This window comes from Paramisgurnus dabryanus, chromosome 10 (genome assembly GCF_030506205.2).
Source record: "Paramisgurnus dabryanus chromosome 10, PD_genome_1.1, whole genome shotgun sequence".
NCBI lineage: Eukaryota > Metazoa > Chordata > Actinopteri > Cypriniformes > Cobitidae > Paramisgurnus > Paramisgurnus dabryanus.
Genome location: NC_133346.1, coordinates 2479341 through 2502451, shown reverse-complemented (window position 1 = coordinate 2502451; position 23111 = coordinate 2479341). Strand labels below are relative to the sequence as shown.

Below are 23111 nucleotides of genomic sequence, written 5' to 3'. Positions count from 1 at the left end.
AGCGGGCCGCACTGCGCACGCTAACAAATACGCAAGTGCATCACCTCGGTGCATATCACCAAACGACATCCCCGCCTCTTGTGCGTGTTCTCCTTTGTCTCTCTGGACGCCGTGATCTATCCAGGGACGACCTCTGCCAAAATAGGCCAAGGGCATCTTCTCATGCATCTTTTGTACCTTTATAAATAAACTCATTGTCGTCTACGTGCCTGCGGTCAGTCCTCTTACAGTCCAATTAGAGAGGCCCCACTAGGAGTCCTGGGCCCCTGTTCTGCGTCAGAGTCTCCCTCTTTACATAGGCAGGGCCCCGGTGGACAGATACTTACCAGGGCACCACTAACTTATCTGACCTTGCTTGCCTTTAAGGGAAAATTGTCAATGCCCCCTAGTGATAAAGGATGCTGTTTTTGATGTGTGACACATATGACGTTAAGCCTTTGGTGAGGCAGATTGGATGTGTCAGGTTTGCCTGTTGGATGAAGGAGTTTTACAGGAGTGTGTTGTGTTTTTGGTCTATGCTAAAGATCTTGGTATTAATGTCTCCTTATAGGTGGTTCAATGTTATACGTAGGTATAGTGTCTAAAAAGCAGTTAGGGTTAGGGTTAGGGTTAGGGTACGTGTTACAGAGTATTTCTGTGCCGAATGCACTTCGCCAGGGTTCCTACAAGTTTCGGAAAGTTCGATTACGGGTCCAGCTCACGTTTCAGGGGTTTCTATACGCATCACTTCATTATATGGCACTTCCCTGCTCACATGTCAATCAGCGGGAGACGCTAGAACTTACAAACATCACATTACGCGACAGCTTTGTTTAATTTCAAAACTCAACAATGGCACGAAAGAAGAAGTGTGTTTTTGGATGTAAGGAGAAGTAAGTTAGCCTTATGAAAACAATGGATATAGTTTATTATCCGGGCTAGCAGCAGAGTTTTGCTTGAGTGTGTTTGATGCGCCGGATTTCATTGAAAAGTCCCAACCGGGTCATAAGTTGCATGCGGTAAGTAAGACTTCTGTCTTATGTTGGAAATAGGCTTGTGTATATTATATAAATGACATGAACATGTAGTGAATCATAAATTAAACAGTGTTGTATAGTATTGCATGACTGGTATTCGCTCCTCCCGCGGTAGTAACTCCTCCTTCTTTATTTTTCGTACGTTATCGTAAAGAATCGGTAAAGCTAATCTTTCTTTTATAAATCTGATTAAACTAAAGACTCTTCGGATATATAAAGGATGTAAAACTACTCTATAGGTACTCCAGATTAACATCAGAAATGCAGACAGCGTGTGATATGTGAGCTTTAATACTGTATATAATAAAATGAATGCGATTTTATAAAGTATTTTTATTTATATACGGTACATATTAGGTGCATGCACATTTTATTGATAATGTGATTTTAATTAAATAAATTTTTTGCCTTACATATAATACATTACTGTATAAATGTAAGGACACAGATGCTCCTGAAGTCATGGCTTACATTAACTCTCAGTGTTTGGTTGCACTTGGAAATACTATGGGCCCTATTTTAACGATCTGAAACGCTAGTGTGAAGCGCGACGCGCAAGTGAGTTTGTGGGCGGATCTTGGGCGCTGTTGCTATTTTCCCGGCGTGAGAAATAACTCTTGCGCCGGGCGCAAATCAATAAGGGGTTGGTCTGAAGTAGGTTCATTATTCATAGGTGTGGTTTAGGCGTAACGTCAAATAAACCAATCAGAACGCTACCCAACATTCCCTTTAAACGCAAGGGCGCAAGTTCCATGGCGGGTTGCTATTATTATGACGGATTTACCAGGTGCACGCCAGGAGCGGTTCACAGCCGAGGAGACCGACGTCCTTGTACGGGGGAATCCCAAGCTTGCCAGCATAAATCGGGCACGCCGTGTAACGGGAGGTGGATCTGCCTCAGGACCTGACGCCAGCAGAGGGCATCGCTGCGTCCACCCTCACCGCTGAAAGGATTTGGGGGCTTTGAAATCGGACCCAAGAAACGCAAGGTCCAACCCCAAAGTAGACATTAAGGTTTCTTATGAAAACATTTAAATTATTATTTACATAAAATAAACGTAATACAGCCACACAACAAACGTATGAAAATATTTTAATCGTTATTTGCATGAGAATTTTTTAACGCAGCCACACAATAAATAAAAACTATCACCACAATGCTCACCACTATGATTCCCCTTATCTCGTGTATTAATATATTTTAGTGTAACAATTTATGATTTGCAAAAATAACTGTTGCATCTGTGTAGATTAGATAAGCAAAGTGTGTGCGCGTTGTGCACGCTATACATTATGGTCAAGCATGCGCCCTTAAAATAGTATAATGAACAACGCGCAACGCGCCACTGACTTTAAACTTTTTTTTTCTGGTCAGTGGCGCAATTGTTTTTTGAAACTGCAAAATAGCATCAGGGATGGTTTGCGCCGGAACACGCCTCTTTTTTTGCGTTGAAACGCCCAGGGAGCGCAAGTTCATTCCCTAGTTTGTCAACGTGCGTCTGTGGAGGGAAAAACCCGCTGTGCGCCGTTGCAAAATACGAATGATACATGCGTCACTGACAAAGTCAATTGCGCTGGGTGCAAGATAGGGCCCATTATGTCTGATGATTGAAGTTATTGTTTATGCTTTTATATAGTTATAAAATCTTATTTTAATTCATGCATATTTGTTTCTAACTCATCAAAATGCTTGATCCGCTATTTCCATTTCACATTTCCTTATTTTTATAAAAACCTTTACATGATTCCTGTAAAATAGCATGTTAACCTACAGTACACCAAACGTGTTGCCATTGCAGTGAGCTTTGACATAAGTAAGAATCTCAAGTGCACATTCCCATGGTGACAGTTGAAGATAAACAACCTTCAGACTGCTTTAATTGTATTCTCGCAACATTTGTGGGTTGGTTATACGAGTAGAAGGTGAACTAATTTACTATATCCGCTCTCCTCTGGAGGACGTATCACAATACACTACTCCGACAGTATCGGCTGAGACTCGGGTATCCTTACACACCCGTGGGGTCTCACACTTATCCAGAAGTGCATTAGGCCAGTAGCATTTTACAAAACGTCTCAATTTCCCGTTTGGCCGATGCACTGAAGTCCAGAATATGTCTTTAGATTTAAATGAATGCAAAGGCATTCAACAGCCCTTAAAAGCATTACAAAATCTTATATAAATTAAGACAATTACTTGTGTAAATGCACAATTGGGAACCTGATGACGAATGACTTCCATTCTCCCTTATGTGTAATTTATTGTGCGTCAACAGATATCTTGGGGTTTACTTGCTGTTGTTCACCATGCTGGTGCATTTGAGAGTCCCTGACCGGCACACTTATTTTGTGTTCATTAACTGAGTAAATGTTTGGTGATACATGTTTGCCAACCTTCAGCGAGCTGTGATGTAAATAGTCACAATGCACCATGTGAGTGTAACACAGGGAGCTTGTTAAGCACATTTCAAGTCAGCACGCTTAAAGGCGCTCTAAGCGAATAATGTGCGACGTCACTTCCTGTTGATGTTTGAACTGTTTTCAAACAGACAGAGCGTAGCTAACTCCTCCCCCTCCCCCTCCCTTCCGTGCTTTCATGAACGCGCCCAACCCCCACCCCCAAATCCTTCTTGTCGTTTATTGGCTGGAATACTTTGTTTAGTTTTGTGCTGCTAGGTTTGGCCATTTGTTGATATTGCCGTTTGTGAAGCCTGGGCTGTCTACAGAGATCGCGTTTTTTTACAGTTTGATCAGCGGACAGGCAGCAAGCAGATAGTGAGGAGATGTTTCCGGTATGTAAGAAAAAATGTTTTATGGTCTAAAACGCTTCAATTCGCTTAGAGCACCTTTAATAATGTGACTGCAGAACAGGATGGCATTGATTTCTGGATCATTCTTTCATTACTGTGCCTCTCAAGGTCAGTAGGAGAAAGCATTGAGGTTCGCAGATATTACTGTAAGTGGGCTGTGCTTATCAACCACTGTACAGGACTTGAGTAATGGCCAAATGTAAATCAGGAAGAAGAGGGGCTGAAGCTACGGCTAGACGAATTTGGGTGGTTCTCCTTCGGGCCGAGTGCAACCCGTCTTGTGTTGGTGCGACCCAACCCAGGCGTTCTAAAACTTTCAGAGGCTGTAGCTCCTTCCCTGCAATCGGATTAGCTCGAGCCCAGGCTCGCCGGGGAGACCTTTCCGAAAAGCCTGTACTCAAGCGCGTTGGACAATCCCCAGCCAAGATTTGGACGTTTAAAGTTTTTGAGCTCGGCCGAGGTCAGAATTCCGGGGCTTCACGACCCACCGACGTCGACCAAAGAGGGGCTATTCGGTATATGGAAAGTGGGTCCCTCCGGGGACCTCTGGCAACATGTCGCAGCCTTAAAGGGACACTTTTTTCCAAAATAATCTACTTTTTCAGCTCCCCTACAGTTATAAATTTTATTTTTACCATTTTGGGATCTATTCAGCCGATCTCCTGGTGTGGCGGTACGATGTTTAGCATAGCTCAGCATAATCCATTGAATCTGATTAGACGATTAGTAGGACCGCAACTAATGATTATTTTAATAATCGATTAATCTGTTGATTATTTGTTCGATTAATCGATGAATCGGATAAAAAACAAGAAAAGCATTCATTTCCAACCCCTTATTCAAAACAGAACAGAAGCCTCTTGATGGGAAATTTTGTCTAATTTTGTCTAATATCATTGGAGTTTGTCATTGAAGTTTTTTATTCGTTCTAGAAACTACCTCTTTGCCGTCTAACTTCCAGGTGACGCGCTTACGTTTGGGAGGAGTAAAACACTGACTTGTGGTTTTCCTCTACCTTTGCTGTTTTTTATCTTTTCTCCGCCCTGTTTTTGAGGCGCCGAACTCTGCAAGCAACAGTGCGCGAGAGAGACAGACGCTCCGTCCCAAACCGCATACTTCCATACTATATAGTAGGCGAAAAGCACTACTTCTCGTACTTTTTGCCTACTTTATTGTATGGAAGTAGGCGGTTTGGGACGCAGTGCGAGTGTGTTCACTCCGCTCCGTGCTTAACTGAAGTTTTTCTTTTTTTATTAAACGTCTCTGCGTCACGCCACACAACTAATCGATTATGAAATTTGTTGCCAACTCTTTTAGTAATCGATTTTTTATCGATTTAATCGATTCGTTGTTGCAGCCCTAACCATTAGCATCGCGCTAAAAATAACCAAAGAGTTTCAATATTTTTTTTCTATTAAAACTTGACTTTTTTGTAGTTACATTGTGTACTAAGACCGACCGAAAATTTAAAGTTGCAATTTTCTATTCTTATGCTAAGCTGTGCTAAAAGTTGTACCGCCAGATCCAGAGATCAGCTGAATGGATTTCAAAACGGTAAAAATTAAATGTTATACTCTAGGGGAGCTGGAAAATGAGCATATTTTCAAAAAAGTGGAGTGTCCCGTTAAAGAAAGTCACATATTTGTTTGCTTAGCTGCAAGAGTAAAAAATAGACTTCTGTCATATATAAGATCAAATAACCCTGTCTGAAATATAGATATAAAAGATATTTATCAGACTGAACCTGTTATCGCTGGATGATGATGAACATCAGTGTAATGATAATTTGCTTGAAAAACGCAGAAAAGATTAACGTGACAGTCTGCACATGTAATGTAAACACAATGTACTGGAGTGTATTCCCAAGTCTAGGTACATTTAGTTTGTCACCAAGCTGACGGCAGTTTTCCTTTTTAGGAGAGGAATTCAAGTTTGTTCTGTGATTAGAGATAGTGATTTATCATTGTCTGAACACTGCATCCTGACTATTTCTGCACATCTCATTTCACTCCTTATTTTTCAGACCACAGGCCTCATGTTGTCTATGTGCTCTCCTTTCTTCCTTTAAATCGAGAACAAAAACGCTTTTTAGGCTTTGCCCATTCATGCTTTCTAGGAAAATGCTTATATTTAAAACAGACATAATCAACGAGCCACTGGAGTTTGTTTTGGTTTCAGATGAACTACGCGAGGACACTCAGGGAAACACGGTCACCAGATGAATCACTAAGGCGTCATTGCTGATGACATTGCTTTAGCTGCCAAATAGCCTCTTAACACAATGGACCTCAGACACCGGGCGGAGATTACAATAGCTAAACCTCTCCACGGTGTATGTACGCCATGTTAGACGTCACCGGGTGGGAAACCCTTGTTTGCATCACATGGGTCTTATAGCGTAGATTAATCAGGATAAGTAGCTTTAAGGTTTAGGTTAGGTTATCCCAGTGTACTCAGAAATACAGCCCGCTTGCTGCACTTTCATTTTTGTTTATGCATGTAAAGTAGTTAGCGCCCCCTACAGGACCTATTTAAGGTTAGGATAAAGTAGACAAAATTGACCATGACAATAGCTTCAGGGTTCCCACAGGTCCTTGAAAGTTTGTGAATCTGGGGGGAAAATTCAAGGCCCTGGGCAGTTTTGAAAATATACATGCATAGATACAGGTCATTGAAAGTGCTTGAATCTATTTTATGCAAGATGTTTTCTGTAAAAATCCATATTATTCCCTGTGTAGTGTAGGATAATATCATAAAAAATTCTAGACTTTTTATGCACACGTGCTAAACTGTTTGCTTTAAATGCTTATATCTTCTGTATGCGAATGTTGATACCAAAATGCTTTTTTGCATAGTTGTGTTTGACACATGAAAACGTCTCGGGTTACGTATGTAACTGTTGTTCCCTGAGAAGGGAACGAGACGCTGCGTCTCCCTTGCCATACTTCCGGCATCCCTGTAACGCCGCCTTTGGCAATATTTCAGATAGCGATATACTTCCTGGCTCCCGCGTCACCCTGTCTTTGTCATTAAGCCTCACCATTGGTTGAATTTGATATACACATTCAGACACACTTGGAGGCGTCCCCAAAGTGTCACCGCAGTGACGCAGCACAAGTTCCCTCGAAAGGGAACTGTAACAATGTATCTTAAAAGGTAACAGGATGTAACCTTGCTCTCACTTGAAATGTGTCCTCATATTTAATCCTTGAATTTGAGGGTATTGGACCTGGAAAGTCCTTAAAAGGTCCTTGAATTTGAAGTTAACTAAGGTGTGGGAACCCTGTAGCTTTTCTGACAATTCTTCTTTGCTTTTTTGCAATGTTGCGATGCATGTTTCTGTTTTTAACACATTGTATCTCTGTTTGTAGCTTCGACGTGGACAATGGCACGTCTTCAGGACGGAGTCCCCTGGATCCCATGACGAGTCCGGGGTCAGGCCTGGTCCTTCAGGCCAATTTCGTGCACAGTCAGCGGAGGGAGTCTTTCCTCTACCGCTCCGACAGCGATTATGACCTGTCGCCAAAGTCCATGTCACGAAACTCCTCCATCGCCAGTGACATGTGAGTACTCAAGCTCACAGTTTTCATTCTGTCATAATCATCTGCTTTTTATTTGGGTCAATAGAGTTGCCTTTTTAGTTGTTTCAAATAATTCAAATGTTATTTTGCTCCATTAAAAGTTGCATCCCACACATACACACCCTGAAATGAAAATATAACTTGTAATTTTCACGCCTCTGCATCCAGTGAAGTTTTCATTTCATTCATATTTTAAGTGTTAAAAAGCTACTTGACTTGTAGCCCAGTCAGTTTTATATCTCATAGATAAATGTTAATTCCCCGATGATTCTCGTTTGTTTGAGTTTGTGTGTATGTACATGTGTGTTGTCTCCAGTGCTCTGTTATGTTTGTCACATGACCTCGTCTCATGCTTACATCAAGCTCTATCTCTCTCTTTCTCTCTCTCTTACACACACAATGCGAAGAACAAGGTCTTTTATATACACATAACCATTTTCATAGTAATGCCTGAGGTTATGTGTCTTTTAGAAGTGTGTCTAAATAACAGAAATTTAATCTTCAAAAAAGAGAAAACTTTGCTTTCATATACAGGCAGTGTTTTCTGTAGTTCGTTATAATATATTGTTTAGTGGTTCTTCATTTTTTCTTTTTATTAAGGGATTTTTCTAAACCTTCACATTGTTAGAAACTCACGACTTTGTTGCTTCCATGGGAAACAAAGGAAGACGTCTTGCACAATGTCAAGAGATGTTTGCATAGACTGAGGCTTTAGAGGTCCAGAAATGAATAGAAATTGCAAACAACTTGTAAGGTTCACTCCGAAAAACAAAGGTGCTACCCGATGCCATAGAAAAATGTTTCCATGAAGAACCTTAAACATCTGAAGAACCTTTCAAAAGGTTGTTTAGATTATAAAAATGCATGAAATAAATTATTTTATGGACCTTTAATTGAATGTTTTCTGAAGGAACCAAAAATGTTTCTTCTAGAGGTTCTTTTGAAACCCCTTGACCTAAATTATTTATATGATGTATACATTTCACGTGAGCACGCGCTTGTTTCACATGCGCACGCAAAACTAAACGCGAAAGTTTCTCATGGCCCCGAAAGTTCACGTGAGCACGCAAAAGTTTCACGTGAGCATGCGAAAGTTTCACGTGAGCACGCGATATTTTCACGTGCGCACACGAAACTAAATGCAATAGTTTCACGTGCGCACGCGAAACTAAATGCAATAGTTTCACGTGCGCACGTGAAAGTTTCATGTGAGCACGCGATAGTTTCACGTGAGCACGCGAAACTAAACTATTTAATTTTTGCTCCATGTCCCCTTAGGGGCTCCGTAGATGTACCCCCTGTGATTTTAAATAAATATTTCAATATTTTAATATCACATATAGCATGTGTAACTTTAAAAACATTTATTTTTCAAGTTTTTATCAGTACTCCCACACACTATCAAAATTAATTGACACATGCAACAATTCGTTCCACTGATCTTCATCATAAAATTAGATAATAAAATATAAAACAAATAAAATATATATTTTTAGTTTAGTATCTGAGTTTAATTCAGATTGTTAGAATGAAAGATCAAATAATTTATTTATATTTTATTATTTAATTATAATTTTTTTTCATCAACTCATGAACCCCCTGCAATTCCCCCGCGAACCACCAGGGTCTCAAGAACCCCAGTTTGGGAAACTCTTTTTTTATGGCATCGCTGTGAGGAACCTTTAAGCATCTTTATTTTTATGTTTGCGTTCCTTTCATGGTGTGTTTGTTTTTGTTTGGAGCTCGATAGCTGCGGTTTTCATTATGAATCACTCTTGACATTCTGCTTTATTTATGTATCACCAGAAAAGTACATTTCATTTTTGTGCGAACTATTCCTTTAACATAGTATTTAAAAAGACAAACGAAGCATTAGCCATTGCTTTATTTAAGTCACTGACGCACCAGATCTGTTCACACCGCCAAAAAAACCTCAAATTACTCTTCAGTGCTTTGTTTGATATAAGACACTTGTCAAACCACAAAGACACTTGCCGTATGTGTGTGATACCTTCTCTGTATGTGTGAGTGTGTGTCTGTCTTACAAACTGTGTCCTTATTGATAGGAATAACCAACTGCAGAGGCCTGGCCTGGTCTCTCGGAGATCTGAGCCGGTTATTAGTGGAAAGTAAGTTCTGGTTCTGACGACAGCTCCTGGCCTTGCTCTTCCTCAAGAATGCTCTCGCTTGTCTATATTATGCATCACCTCGCTTCACCCGTAGACATGAGCATCATGGTCTCACATGCATTGAGAGCCTGCCACCCCCAACCCCTCAGCATTTAATGCACAGAATGACGATTGAATTACCTTTATCTAAGTTAAGTTAATTCTGAGCATTAAAACCTTGCGTGTCATAGCGTAGGGGATAGTTGAGAGGGATTTCGCATGGAGACGTCAGCATTTGAATGATGGGATTGCTGCTGCAACATGGCTTGGACATGAATCAGCGTGTGTTTGCGTTTCTCACTTTTCATATTTGCCATGACCCTGCATTGCATGTGACACCAATAACAGTATTTTAGAGGTGCCCATGTTATTGTTTTCATCATCCTGTTGCATAATTTAAAAAGTTAGTTTGATCAGATATTGACAAACTTTTATGTGTTGCAAGTTGCAGTTTTCACATTTAAACAGAAGGGGGAGACAATAGTATCATTTAAACACCGTTTTTACAATGAAATACCCCTTACAATAATTTATAATTTCTTCACCTTTGAATGGGCTGACTCTCCCGATTCAGAAATCACATTGAAATGCATTGGAGACATGAATTTGAATCCAGGTAAATGCTTAAAGGCGGGGTGCATGATCTCTGAAAGCCAATGTTGACATTTAAAATCACCTAAACAAACACGCCCCTACCCCAATAAAATCTGGACCTTTTTTGATAGACCCACCCCACACATACGCAACCCAGACAACGATGTCGGTTAGTAGACACGCCCCTTACTGATGATTGGCTACAAGTGTGATTTGGTACTCGGCCCGACTTCCTTTTCCAAAGTGTTTTTCAAAAATCACACACCCCGCCTTTAATCTATGATCATGCTTGTCCACAAAAGACAGTGATTGACTTATGAGGTGCAAAGATACATCTTATGAAGTACATGAAACTGGTTTGAAGGTTAGCCTTTAAAGGATTACTCCACTTTCATAAAAAAATCCTGATAATTTACTCACCCCCATGTCATCTAAGATGTTTATGTCTTTCTTTGTTCAGTCAAGAAGAAATAAAGTTTTTTGAGGAAAACATTCAATTATTTTTCCCCATATAGTGGACTTTAGTGGACCTCAACAGTTTACAGTTAATGCAGCTTCAAAGGGCTCTAAACGATCCAAACTGAGACATAAGGGTCTTATTTAGCAAAACCATTGTTATTTTCACCAAAAAATAAAAAATAAGTACTTTTAAACTAGGGATGCTTCGATCAGGATTTTTGCAGCCGATACCGATTACCGATTTCTTGATCGGTTGATACCGATTCCGATACCGATTTTTTTTTTTAGCTGATATGCAAGCTCTTTGACGACTGTAACTGTTAACATTTTTCTAGATAAAGTAATACTTTATGTGTAAATAATATGTTATATTACTTGCAGTAATTAGGTATATAACTGTTTTAATAGAGACTCAAATAAACAAGCACAACAAATATTTCTTCTGCAAAGAGATATTTAATATCTTTTTAAAAAGGTTTATGTCTTTGAAAGTAATGAAAATTAAACACTTCACAGTTTTTAATGTATCAATTAAATATACACGCATTCGTATGAAGTACAACAGCTACTTAGTCAAGAGCAGCGAGTGATTTATTGAGAGATGAGTTATGTTACTGTAGCTTTAAGACGTGAGAGAGATCGCTTTGTTCACGTGCACTGATGACAGGCTACTGTGTGTAAGCTTGTCGGGTGTATGCGGACGAGAGCAGCTGTGAGGAAAATGAAAGTTTAAACGCTCAAAACGCATGCAAATGATAAACTTTTGGATGCAATTGTCCATGATAGATATGTGTTGTATACACTGTTTGATGGGGATGTGAAGATGCGTTGCGCTGTTGACCGGAGGGCGTCCTCAAAGAAAATACACATATCTCTGTAAAGGCAAGAGAGATATCGAAATATGCACGTCGCACAAGAGTTATAAGGGTTACAAAAAAGCTTGCACTACGTAAAAATTGTCTCTAACTGCAGCCGCATTCAGAAACCCTATGATGACAAAACTAAACAGAAAGATCGGTTCATGAGATCAGCAAATTTAGCGAGTACCGATCGAGTGAACCGATCGGCCGATACCGTTTGGCGGGCCGATCTATCGGAGCATCCCTATTTTAAACTAAAACTCTCGTCTTGGACTAGCCGTGTGATCCGTTACATATGTGAAACGCACACTTGCGGACCATTTTAAACAATAAACTATAGTTTCGCATACGTCATGCATGTCCTTGCTACGTGATTACGTAATATGTAAGGTTGCGCTGCCGTGTCACACGGCAAGTGCAAGACGAGTAGTTGAGATTTAAAAGTAAATTTAAAATGCCTCTGTAATTTTAAGCTGCATTGAAACTGTAAACTGTTGAGGTCCAATAAAGTCCAATAAAATCCTGGAATATTTATTCTCGACTGAACAAAGAAAGACATGAGTAAATTATCAGATTTTTTTAATGAAAGTGAAATATTCCTTTAACCTTTACATTTAAAGGTTTTACACACTGTCTACCCCAGTTTGGGGATCACAATGATATGACAGTGACTTGTGAGATAAGTTCACTTCCTCTCTCTGACCTGATCTTTGCAAACTGAAAGTGTTTCTCTATGTAACCCTGCACCAGCTCATGCATTATACAGAGTCTCAGGAGGGGCGGCAGACGTACGTTTTCATTTCATTCTGCCAGATAATCCATTCTCAGGCCGCAATGACAGGAAATATCACATTAGCGAGGTGATTTTGTTAGTTCATGAGTCTTTTTATACGTTTCACACTGCTGTGATTAATATTGGTGTGACTTAGTTGTTTTAGTTAGTCAGGATGTTCGGACAGTTCATTTCAATGTTTAGATTCCAGATATTAATTCAAGTTGTGCCCAAGTTCCCTACACAACATTTATTTGTTTTTTGTAGTCTCATTCATTGTTGAAGATAGACATCCATTATGCCTGAAACAAACTATCCAAGACACAAAGTTCATAACACAACGCAAGTAGGGGAGAGCGGGGCACAACCTAATGGTTTTTGGTTTTGGCTTAATCATTCAAAAAATATTTGAGTTTGATCATTTATAATTTTACACAAGCAACACACACATCTCTGCTACAAATGAACATTTGAAGTTTGTTTCTATTACTTATCATTCTTGGACAATTACACCAAACGTGAAAGAAGTGCAAACGTTACAACTTACCCCATAGGTGGGGATTAATTGTAACAGGCAGGGGGTTAGTTGTAACACTTGCTAAAAATTAAGTGTGCATGCAAATATTTCAATACTATTTTGTCTATACACTTGAAGTGGATATTGTTTATATATCTGTATATAATAGACAGGTATCCACACTGTATTCATTCATCCAGCCCTTTTCTAACCATAGTTCAATTATAAAATACAAATGTCTAAATATGTGAGAAAAAGCAGCACAATTATGGCAAAACATTTTTTTATATGTGACCCAGTCTGTTATAATAACCATACTATAGTTTCAGAAATAATGAGCATCAAAGTCTGATTTTAGTCATTCATTTCATAATGATTTCAAATCTGACGTGACCATATTCAATCAATATTAAATATATGAACAAAAATCAATTTAACACACGATTTTTGATAAGACAGGCACATTTATTTTGTTGGCAGCAGCAATCATTCGTGTGTAGCCTATTTAAAACAACGGCAAGAATTACATTAACGTTAGTGGTTTTCATATCGTAAGTGCTGAGGGGTTAACACAGCGTTACAATTAACTCCGCTGGATCAAAATATTTTCAACCCCCCCGAAAAAGTTGCTAAGAGCTGCAGACATATTTCAAAACGATGCTATGTTTTAGTCAACAAGACACTGATTAAGATGACATAGCATTTGATTTGGTATCTTACACACCCAACTTAGAAACCAAAAAAAACATATGATGAAAACATTTACTTACATGCCACCAAAACACTTGTTCATCAATTTGTTTCTCTGGAAAAACATTATACATTTCCAATAATTTGCTGGAGATTGTCTTTTGGCAGCGTGAAAAAACACTGGAAAAACAAAACACTCAACCTTGTGCAACAATGTAAACAGTCCGTTTTACAACTAACCCTGCATTAGTTTTTGCCCTGCGCACCCCACCTGTTAATGCACTATGATGAGCGTTAAGTAACTTGTTTACAATCTATAGTTTGTTTTTTATGCTAGTTCTCTCTGTTTCACACATGTGGTTTAATAGGATACACAATACCTACCTTATTTGCCCCTTTTGAATTAAGGAAAAAGTAAAGGACACCTAAATGTTTCAAAGTAATAAAGTTTTGATAGTTCTGTAAGTTGTGAAACAGCAGCAGGTTGTTGCACTTGCTGAAGTCGTGGTCTTGTGCTATGTTTAGCGCGCTCTGTTTGCGACTCATTCCACACTGCTGCAGTTGGACGGAGGCGCCTGATAGGCTACACGCGCCTTGTCAGTGACCTTTTTATTCCCGGCATTGCGTGGAAATGCTGAGCGAACCCGGCATGCGTACACGCACCCACATCCACGCGCACACACACATGGACACTTGGACGAACGGCATTATGTTAAACCGCAGGATCGTCAGCGACACCCACATGCTAAAGCGGACACGGTCCTTGCGTGAAATCGGGCGCTTCTTCAGCCAGCCAGATGACAGGAGGAGATGGTATGTTGCGTTTCGTGGTGTTCTAGATATCTAGTACTTTGCTCGAAAAAAACCCTGGAAAGAGTAGACATCCCCGCTCGTTCATGTCACCCCCTCCCCGCTGTAACCCCCACCTCTTATCCTCACCAAAGCGACTAACACCACCGTCTGTCCGCCCCAGTGCATGCATGACAGCCCTGCTGTTGCTTTCGCCATTAACTGCATTTCTAGATGAGAACCGTATTTTCTTCATGTTTGAAGGGATTAGTTTGTGAACTTCACACAAGTTTAACAGTTTAACACATATAAAGGTCATGAGAAATTTAACCAGTTGGTTGAAGGACCAGATAAAGAAAGTGAGGGTAATGAGAAAGATAAATGAGAAATGAGTGAGACGATGCTGAATGTGAGATGAGAGTGAACCTGTCATTTTTTTGCAGAATGAACACACACACACACATGAAAACACACACACACACACACCCAATACCTGTTGGGCCGCCTATCTAGGGAACGTATTTGGCCATCATAGACACATTTGTACAAGCAATAAATCACAACTATTTTTGCAATGAATGCAGACGCTTAAACAGTAGCAGGTGATTCAGATACCTGCCTTTTTGGGCATCATAAGCACACACTGATGGCTTTTGCATAAAAATGCTTCTCACTTCAGACTGGCCTTTAATGCCCAAAAATGCAAAAGGCCCTGCACGTGGCACGAGGAATTCCAAAAATGCCAGCTAGGTACCCAGCAAACAATATCCCCCACTTCATCGTCTAGGTTAACTATAGACTCGATATAGTCTGGCTATGAGTAACCCACTTTTAGCCCAAATAATCTTGAATTTTGTTTTTTATTAAATAACTTTATGTATGGCATTTCATCATGTAAGCAAAGTCAACTGGAATTACAAGATGTTTGGTTTTAATTTTCTTATTTATTTTTGGGCTATGGTTTGATATTTATAAAGTTTTCGCGGACAAATTTTGCCTTGTTGTAGCCTTCAGTGCAAAAAATGATTTTCAAGAAAAAAAATACTTAGTATTGTCTTTATTAGTCTTGTTTTCAGTAAAATATCTAAAAATTCTTAAATTAAGATGCTTTTTTGATGAGCAAAACGACCCAAGAAAATAAGTCTAGTTTTTAGACCATAAATATCAAATGTAAGTGATTTTGTGCATAAAACAAGCAAAAAAAATCTGCCAATACGGTAAGCAAATTTTTCTTGAATTTAGTGTTTAAGAAAAATGTTCAAGATTTTTTTGCTTACCCCGTTGGCAGATTTTTTTGCTTGTTTTATGTACAAAATCACTTAAATTTGATATTTTTGGTCTAAAAGCTAGACTTATTTTCTTGGGTGGTTTTGCTCATTAATTTAAGAATTAAATTATCTTAATTTAAGAATTTTTTTATATTTTTACTGAAAACAAGACAAAAATACTAAGAATTTGTTTTCTTGAAAATCAGTTTTTGCAGTGTAGACGTCTGGGCTGTGTTTGGGTGGCTATTAGACGTCTTTTAAACACAAGATTGATTGCTGGGTAGGCAAAATGAACCACGATATCACAGTCTTCTTGTTCTTGCTTTTATGAAAGCATCTCTATCTAAGTTTTGTGTTTGCTTTCTTTTGTGCATTATTTTCTATTTTTTATGGAGCGGTTCCCAGACATGGTTTAAGCCTAAGTTAAGTGTTAGTGTTGTTTTGATCAAAAACAACATATCTTAAAATATATCAGTGTGAGTGTTGTGTCTCAAGATGCACACCAGTCGTGTTTATTTATAAAGTATGCTTTTAAAAATGACTTAAATATCGTAATTTAACTAAGGCCTAGTCCTGTCTTAAGCTTATCCCTGTCCGGGAAACCACCCCTATATTTTGTATCTCATTATCATAATGTTGTGTCATCAGTGTTTCATGTAATAATCACGATAGCAAGCGTTTTTCAGTCGAATATCATTGTGGCAGGCGTGAATAGACAATAAAACTGTGTGTTGAAATGAAGGAGCGTCTGGTTAGTTTGCGATCCTTTTCACATACAGTACTGGTAGTTAATGTTCACTAGCATTCAAGCGTGTCCCTACCTTGTTTCTTGTCATTCAAACAAACCATATCTTAATCTTAATGGAAGACTTCACATATTTACTTGTTGCTTGTTTTTGTGATTTATTTATCAAAAAATCTCCTGGCTTTATGATATGGTTTGTTTGTTTGTTAGGACAAATGCATGCAGCATTACGGTCATGTGTTTGACGTATTGTAACGGTGTGAGGTGAGGTGTTGTCTGCATGTTGTCACACTGCTGATGTCATGTCTTTGTCATTTTTCCTGCAGCCATGGCGATGACCTTATTGTTACGCCGTTTGCACAGGTCAGTGACCCCGAAAGGATTTCCTAAAAACATTTCATATAATAAAATGATCAGGCATACACTCACCTAAAGGATTATAAGGAACACCCTACTAATACTGTGTTGGACCCTCTTTCGCCTTCAGAACTGCCTTAATTCTACATGGCATTGATTCACCAAGGTGCTGAAAGCATTCTTTAGAAATGTTGACCCATATTGATAGGATAGCATCTTGCAGTTGATGGAGATTTGTGGGATGCACATCCAGGGCACGAAGCTCCCATTCCAAAGATGCTCTATTGGGTTGAGATCTGGTGACTGTGGGGGCCATTTTAGTTCAGTGAACTCATTGTCATGTTCAAGAAACCAATTTGAAATGATTCAAGCTTCGTGACATGGTGCATTATCCTGCTGGAAGTAGCCATCATAAAGGGATGGACATGGTCAGAAACAATGCTCAGGTAGGCCGTGGCATTTAAATGATGCCCAATTGGCACTAAGGGGCCTAAAGTGTGCCAATCAACATCCCCCACACCGTTACACAATTGCATTAATGAGAAATTGAACAGGTGTTCCTAATAATCCTTTAGGTGAGTGTATATACCATGTAATATAACCAGAGATAAAGCCTTAAACAATCATTCAAAAATTTAAGGACGTTCCACAAACATTTTAGTATTTACTTTAACACACTTTTCCTAAAAATGTGATTTTAACTTTGTGCTCTGCTCCTAAAGGTGCTGGCTAGTTTGCGGACGGTACGGAATAACTTTGCAACGTTAACCAACCTCCAACAAGACCGAACAACCAACAAGTGAGTTCACATGACATCCACAGAAGTTTTAGTTCAGATTACGCAAAGTTTTACTGCAATGCAATGCAATGTTTTTTTTATATGAATTTTTACAGACGGTCGCCCATGTGTAATCAGACACCCCTCACAAAGACCTCCTTTACAGGTGAGACGTCACATATATTCAGCTTAATAACATCTATCAAATATTTCCACAAACACAACACGGCTTTTATACTGTAATACTAAATAATCTTAAAGGTGCAGTGTGTAATTTTTAGAAGGATCTCTTGGCAGAAATGCTAAATAATATACAAAGCTATATTATCAGTGGTGTACAAAGTCCTTTCATAATGAACCGTTATGTGTTTATTACCTTAGAATGAGAGGGTCCCCTTACATGGAAGTCACCATTTTGTGCCGCCATGTTTCTACAGAAGCCCTTAATAGACAAACTTTTTTACTAAGTTTTGTCCGATGACATGTTTGTCCGGTGGCGGCTACCGTAGCTTCTCTATGTGATTAAAAAATGAGGTGTAAGCAGTGGACTGAGTGCAATTCACCAGCACTTCACCACTAAAATTTACACACTGCACCTTTAAATAACTGATTTAATATCATTGTACATTTTACTTGCGACTTGTCCGTCTTGTTTTATATGTGAGTTTTCAAAGATATTGAGAAATGCTTGAGATATCATTGACTGGTGGATTGTAGACTTTGGTGCCTTTTTGGTCACTTTTGTGTCCCTGACTTTTTGTGACCCCTCGAGTCATTTTTTTGATTCATTGATTGACAACTTTCTACATAAATCATTTCCTTGCTTTCCAGGAAAAACAAATATTATGTATTATTTTATATATTTACATCTAGCATGTCATAGCATCATTTAACCTCTAGAGAGAGACAAACCACCAGTAGCTTATTTTTGTCAGTACATGCTTCCCAATGTCTCTTCATAATGATGCTATAAAGTCATAATATACATATATTTTATATTCATAGAAGGTGAAACTCTATAGCCAGGTGTATGCAATGTTTTGGTAAAATAAACTGCAATGGCTTTATGAATCTTTGACCCCCTTCTCAAGATTGTGCAAAGATGATAATAATAGACGCAGCGCAGCTGGTAGCTCAGCAAACTGACACGATCCTCTTGTACACGCCAGCTCACTTTCACGCTCGGCCAGAGACGTGCATTCAGACCATGACTTCTCTCAAGATGAGCCCGTCAATCACGGATGTCTATTAACACAAACCGCTAGCTGTGTTTCTTGTAACCCCGTGTGATTTAAGAATGGACGGCACCCTTACTAGCAGGTGTGAAAAACGAGGTCATTTTCACCCCAAATCAATGTACTGTAACACTTTTCTCAATGACACCTGTCAGTATAGATGGATTTGAATCATTATCGGCTCTTGCTATATATAGCATCTGTTTAAAACAGAGAGGTCCTGCCCCTTGCTTTCTAATGATCCCGCTGCGGTTGCCTGGCAACCTGATGGTGAATGGTGCGATCTCACAGAGATGAAGTTTCGCGAGAATGACCTTGTTTTAACGCGGGAACTTTTGCCCGACCGCTGTCTGTCGTGTCCGCTGTCGGCATTTGCGTCAGCCCAAGGCTTGTATTTCCCACGGCAGCTTTCTTGATATTTCTGTAGGGCTCTTACTTGTATTTTAAGGCTGTTGACCCACTGAGGGAATGAATTAAACCGATTGGCATCTGACTGTGTCAGGTGCTGGCTGTGAGTGATTTATCTGAAATGCAAAACTAAACTCCTGAGCTGGTTGTGCTTTTATGACTGGTTTGGGTCACTGACACAGAGATGGTGGATTTCATTCATCTGCATTTGAGTTTTGAGTATTTACAGGATGAATACTTGAGCACTGGAAATTTGGGAGCAGGGGGTTAATGTTATAGGTAGTTATGTTAGTTTATCATATGTTTATTTCTGAATAATTATTGTCTTTGCGAATTATAATTTCTCATTTTCTCTAATAACACTGCAAAAAATGACCTTTTTTGTCTTGTTTTCAGTTAGGGCTGCATAATGATTAATCGCGACTAATCGTTTGCAAAAAAAATGTTTGTTTACATCATATATCTGTGTGTACTGTGTATAATAATTATGTATAAATAAATACACATGCATATTGATATTTTAGAAGTATTAACTTGTGTATATACATTTTTATATTTATATATATATAATTTATATTATATATAAATATTAAATCTATAAATATTTTTTTCTTAAAATTATTCATGCATGTGTCTGTATTTATATATACATAATTATTATAAACAATACACACACAAATATGATGAATTTTTTTTTATTTATTTATCTAAACTGTTGCTATAGTTGCTTTTATTGTTTACCTCATTTGTAAGTCGCTTTGGACAAAAGTGTCTGCTTAATGACTAAATGTGAATGTAAATGTAAATGAATAGTCGCGATTAATCGTCACGATTAATTGTCATGCATACCTAAGAAAATAAGTCTAGTTTTTAGGCGGGGAAATGAATTTGTGCATAAATCAAGCAAAAAAGTCTGCCAATTGGGTAAGAAAAAAAACCTTGAACTTTTTTCTTAAACTCTTAATTCAAGAAAAATTCAAGAAAAAAAATCTTACACCATTGGCAGATTTCTTTTGCTTGTTTTAAGCACACATTCACTTAAATTGTATATAAAAAAAATATATAATTATTGTATAAATAATTATATATGAATTATAATTTATATTATATAAAAATATTGAATTTATAACATTTTAAAAGTATACACTGCAAAAAAAGATTTTCAAGAAAAAAAAATCTTAGTATTTTGTCTTGTTTTCAGTAAAAATATCAAAAAATTCTTTAATTAAGATGCTTTTTCTAGTTTTTAGACCATAAATATTAAATTTAAGTGATTTTGAGCATAAAACGAGCAAAAAAAATCTCCCAATGGGGTAAGCAAATTTTTCTTGAATTTAGTGTTTAAGAAAATGTTCAAGATTTTTTTGCTTACCCCATTGGCAGATTTCTTTGCTTGTTTTATGCACAAAATCACTTAAATTTGATATTTTTACTAAAAACAAGTCAAAAATACTAAGATTTTTTTTCTTGAAAATCATTGTTTTGCAGTGTACATGTATGTGTGTGTATTTACATAATTATTATTATACATGATGTAAACAAAAAAAATTATTCGGCAAACGATCAGTCGCGATTAATCATCATGCAGCCCTATTTTCAGTACAAATATCAAAAAATTCTTACATTAAACATTATGCATTTTCTTGATAAGCAAAATTACCTTAGAAATTAAGTTTTTTTTTTTATTAATTTGTGCGTATAACAAGCAAAAACTTGAACTTTTTTAATTCAAAAAAATCTTACCCCATTGGCAGATTATTTTTGCTTGTTTTAAGCACAAATTCACTTAAATTGTTTACCCTTTTTTGTTTAAAAACTAGACTTATTTTATTAGGCCATTTTGCTCATCAAGAAAATACATCTTGATTTAAAAAAATTAAGATATTTGTACTGAAAACAAGACAAAAATACTTGTGAGTGAATTGTTTAGTCATTGGTTTCATGCATTCATGAATTGAGCAAGAAGTGACGTTTTCCCTGCATGCCCCTGACATTCGTGCTCGCTCTCGCATCTTCTGGTGTAAATCCGCTCCAGAGTTTGGATGCGGTCCTGCGCTGCTCGCAGTAACAGCAGTTTCTGAGGGGCCGGCCTCTGGTGTCGCACTAAACACGAGAAGAATGCCATTGACGTCAGAGGAGATGTTGTCAGCGAGGATAGCGGACCCCTGCTCTTGAAATCTCCTTTGAGTGATTGGACAGCCGTTTGAGAAGAGGCCAAAAGAAATGGGGGTTGGGTAGAGACACATAATGTGTGATTCATTTGATAAACCTCCTTTTTAGCCTCGTCGTGGGATTGTGTTTTTCTGGCTTTATGATGAGAAAAGCTCCTTCTGACCCCGTGCGTGTAGCGCGCTCTGAGTCAGAGGTTGAACAAACACTGACACATGCGTCGAGCTGCGTGTCAAATCAACCCGGCATGTTGCTCAAAGGGTTGCCTTGCAACAATAGTGACAAGATCCCATGACCGCTGAAGTGCATTTATTATTGTCACATGTACGCTCGCTTAATAGCTCGTTTTGGGTTACTGTTTGTCATATTTAAAACACTTGAGCATTAAACACATGCCTGACCTATGACGCAGGTTAAGTTAGCCCATCGTATTTATAATCCTGGATTATGGGAAAAATTTAAATTTGGTCCACGACTGCATTTTAACATAAATTGACTGTCTTGTACAGTAATCCTCGAGCACGTCACTGTGAGTACGTGCATCTCAGTTGTCTGCAATGAAACGGTGTCGTTAACAACCTCCCAGGAGAATTGTGGGTCTTTAAAGAGCAGATCTGCCTGTCATGAGTAAAGCAATCTGATGCTAATCAGACTCAATGTGCTTGGTATCTATTGAGATGTGTGTGGCTTTCCCAGAGCACATTTATTCAGGTTAATATAGGCTGATATGAAGTATGATATAGTATGCATGATATAAGGGGGAACTTATATTGTGGTGTTTAGTTTTGTATGTTGTGATATGAGAAATTGACACTGTTTCTGCCTTGAATTTCTTGTAAAGCTCAAAGATTTTTCTCTGCTGTTTAAAACCTCATATATTATAACACTGGCGCAGCATTATAGATAGCTCTCCATGTTCTGCGTTGTGACTGTTGCAGATGTGTACATTGTGATGTCTATATGCTGAAATTATGTATGTGACCCTGGACCACAATAGCCAACAATACGTTGTATGGGTCAAAATTAGTGATTTTTTAATCCCCAAAATCATTAGGATATTAGAGGCAGGGTGCATGATCTTTGAAAGCCAATGTTGACATTTGAAATCACCTAAACAAACATGTGCCTATAGAATCTGGACCTTCATTTGATAGACCCACCCCACACATAAGCAACCCAGGCAACGATGTCAGTTGGTAGACACGCCCCTTACTGCTGATTGGCTACAAGTGTGTTTTGGTATTCGGCCCGACTCCTTTTTCCAAAGCGTTTTTCAAAAATCATGGACCCCGCCTTTAAATAAAGATCATGTTCTATGAAGATACTTTATAAATTTCCTACCGTAAATATATAAAAAAGTATTTATCATTAGTAATATATGTTGCTAAGGACTTAATTTGGACAACTTTAAAAGCAATTTTCTCAATATTAAGATTTTTTTACCCTCAGATTCCAGATTTTTAAATAATATCCAAATATTGTCCTATGCAAACCATACACTAATGGAAAGCTTATTCATAAATCTCAATAATTGACCCTTATGACTGATTTTGTGGTCAAATATTGTGCAACCCTACACTGCAAAAAAAATTTTTTCAAGAAAAAATAAATCTTAGTATTTTTGTCTTGTTTTCAGTAAAAAATATCAAAAAAAAAATCTTAAAATAAGATTACCTCATTGGCAGATTTTTCTTGCTTTTTATGCACAAAATCACTTAAATTTGATATTTTTGGTCTAAAAACTAGACTTTATTTTCTTACTTATTTTTTTCATCAAGAAAAAGCATCTTAATCTAAGAATTTTTCGATATTTTTACTAAAAACAAGACAAAAATACTACGAATTTTTTTCTGAAAATAATTTTTTGCAGTGTAGTATGCATGTTTATGTTTTTT

The 23111-nt window shown here is 38.1% G+C and overlaps 1 protein-coding gene across 14 annotated transcripts in view; it reads left to right on the top strand.

Moving 5' to 3' along the window:
• Positions 1-23111, top strand: part of LOC135745133 (3',5'-cyclic-AMP phosphodiesterase 4D) — a 218438-nt gene that overhangs the window by 170342 nt on the left and 24985 nt on the right. For 8 of the 14 annotated variants that reach the window (XM_065263512.2, XM_065263507.2, XM_065263530.2 and 5 more), the window contains 5 exons: positions 7198-7389; positions 9474-9536; positions 16596-16632; positions 17349-17425; positions 17521-17570. In XM_065263512.2, coding sequence (XP_065119584.1) covers positions 7198-7389; positions 9474-9536; positions 16596-16632; positions 17349-17425; positions 17521-17570 — 419 coding nt within the window. Of the gene's footprint in view, positions 1-7197; positions 7390-9473; positions 9537-13390; positions 14281-16595; positions 16633-17346; positions 17426-17520; positions 17571-23111 lie in introns of those variants that run through there. The other 6 variants (XM_065263523.2, XM_065263546.2, XM_065263517.2 and 3 more) reach the window with 3 other exon arrangements.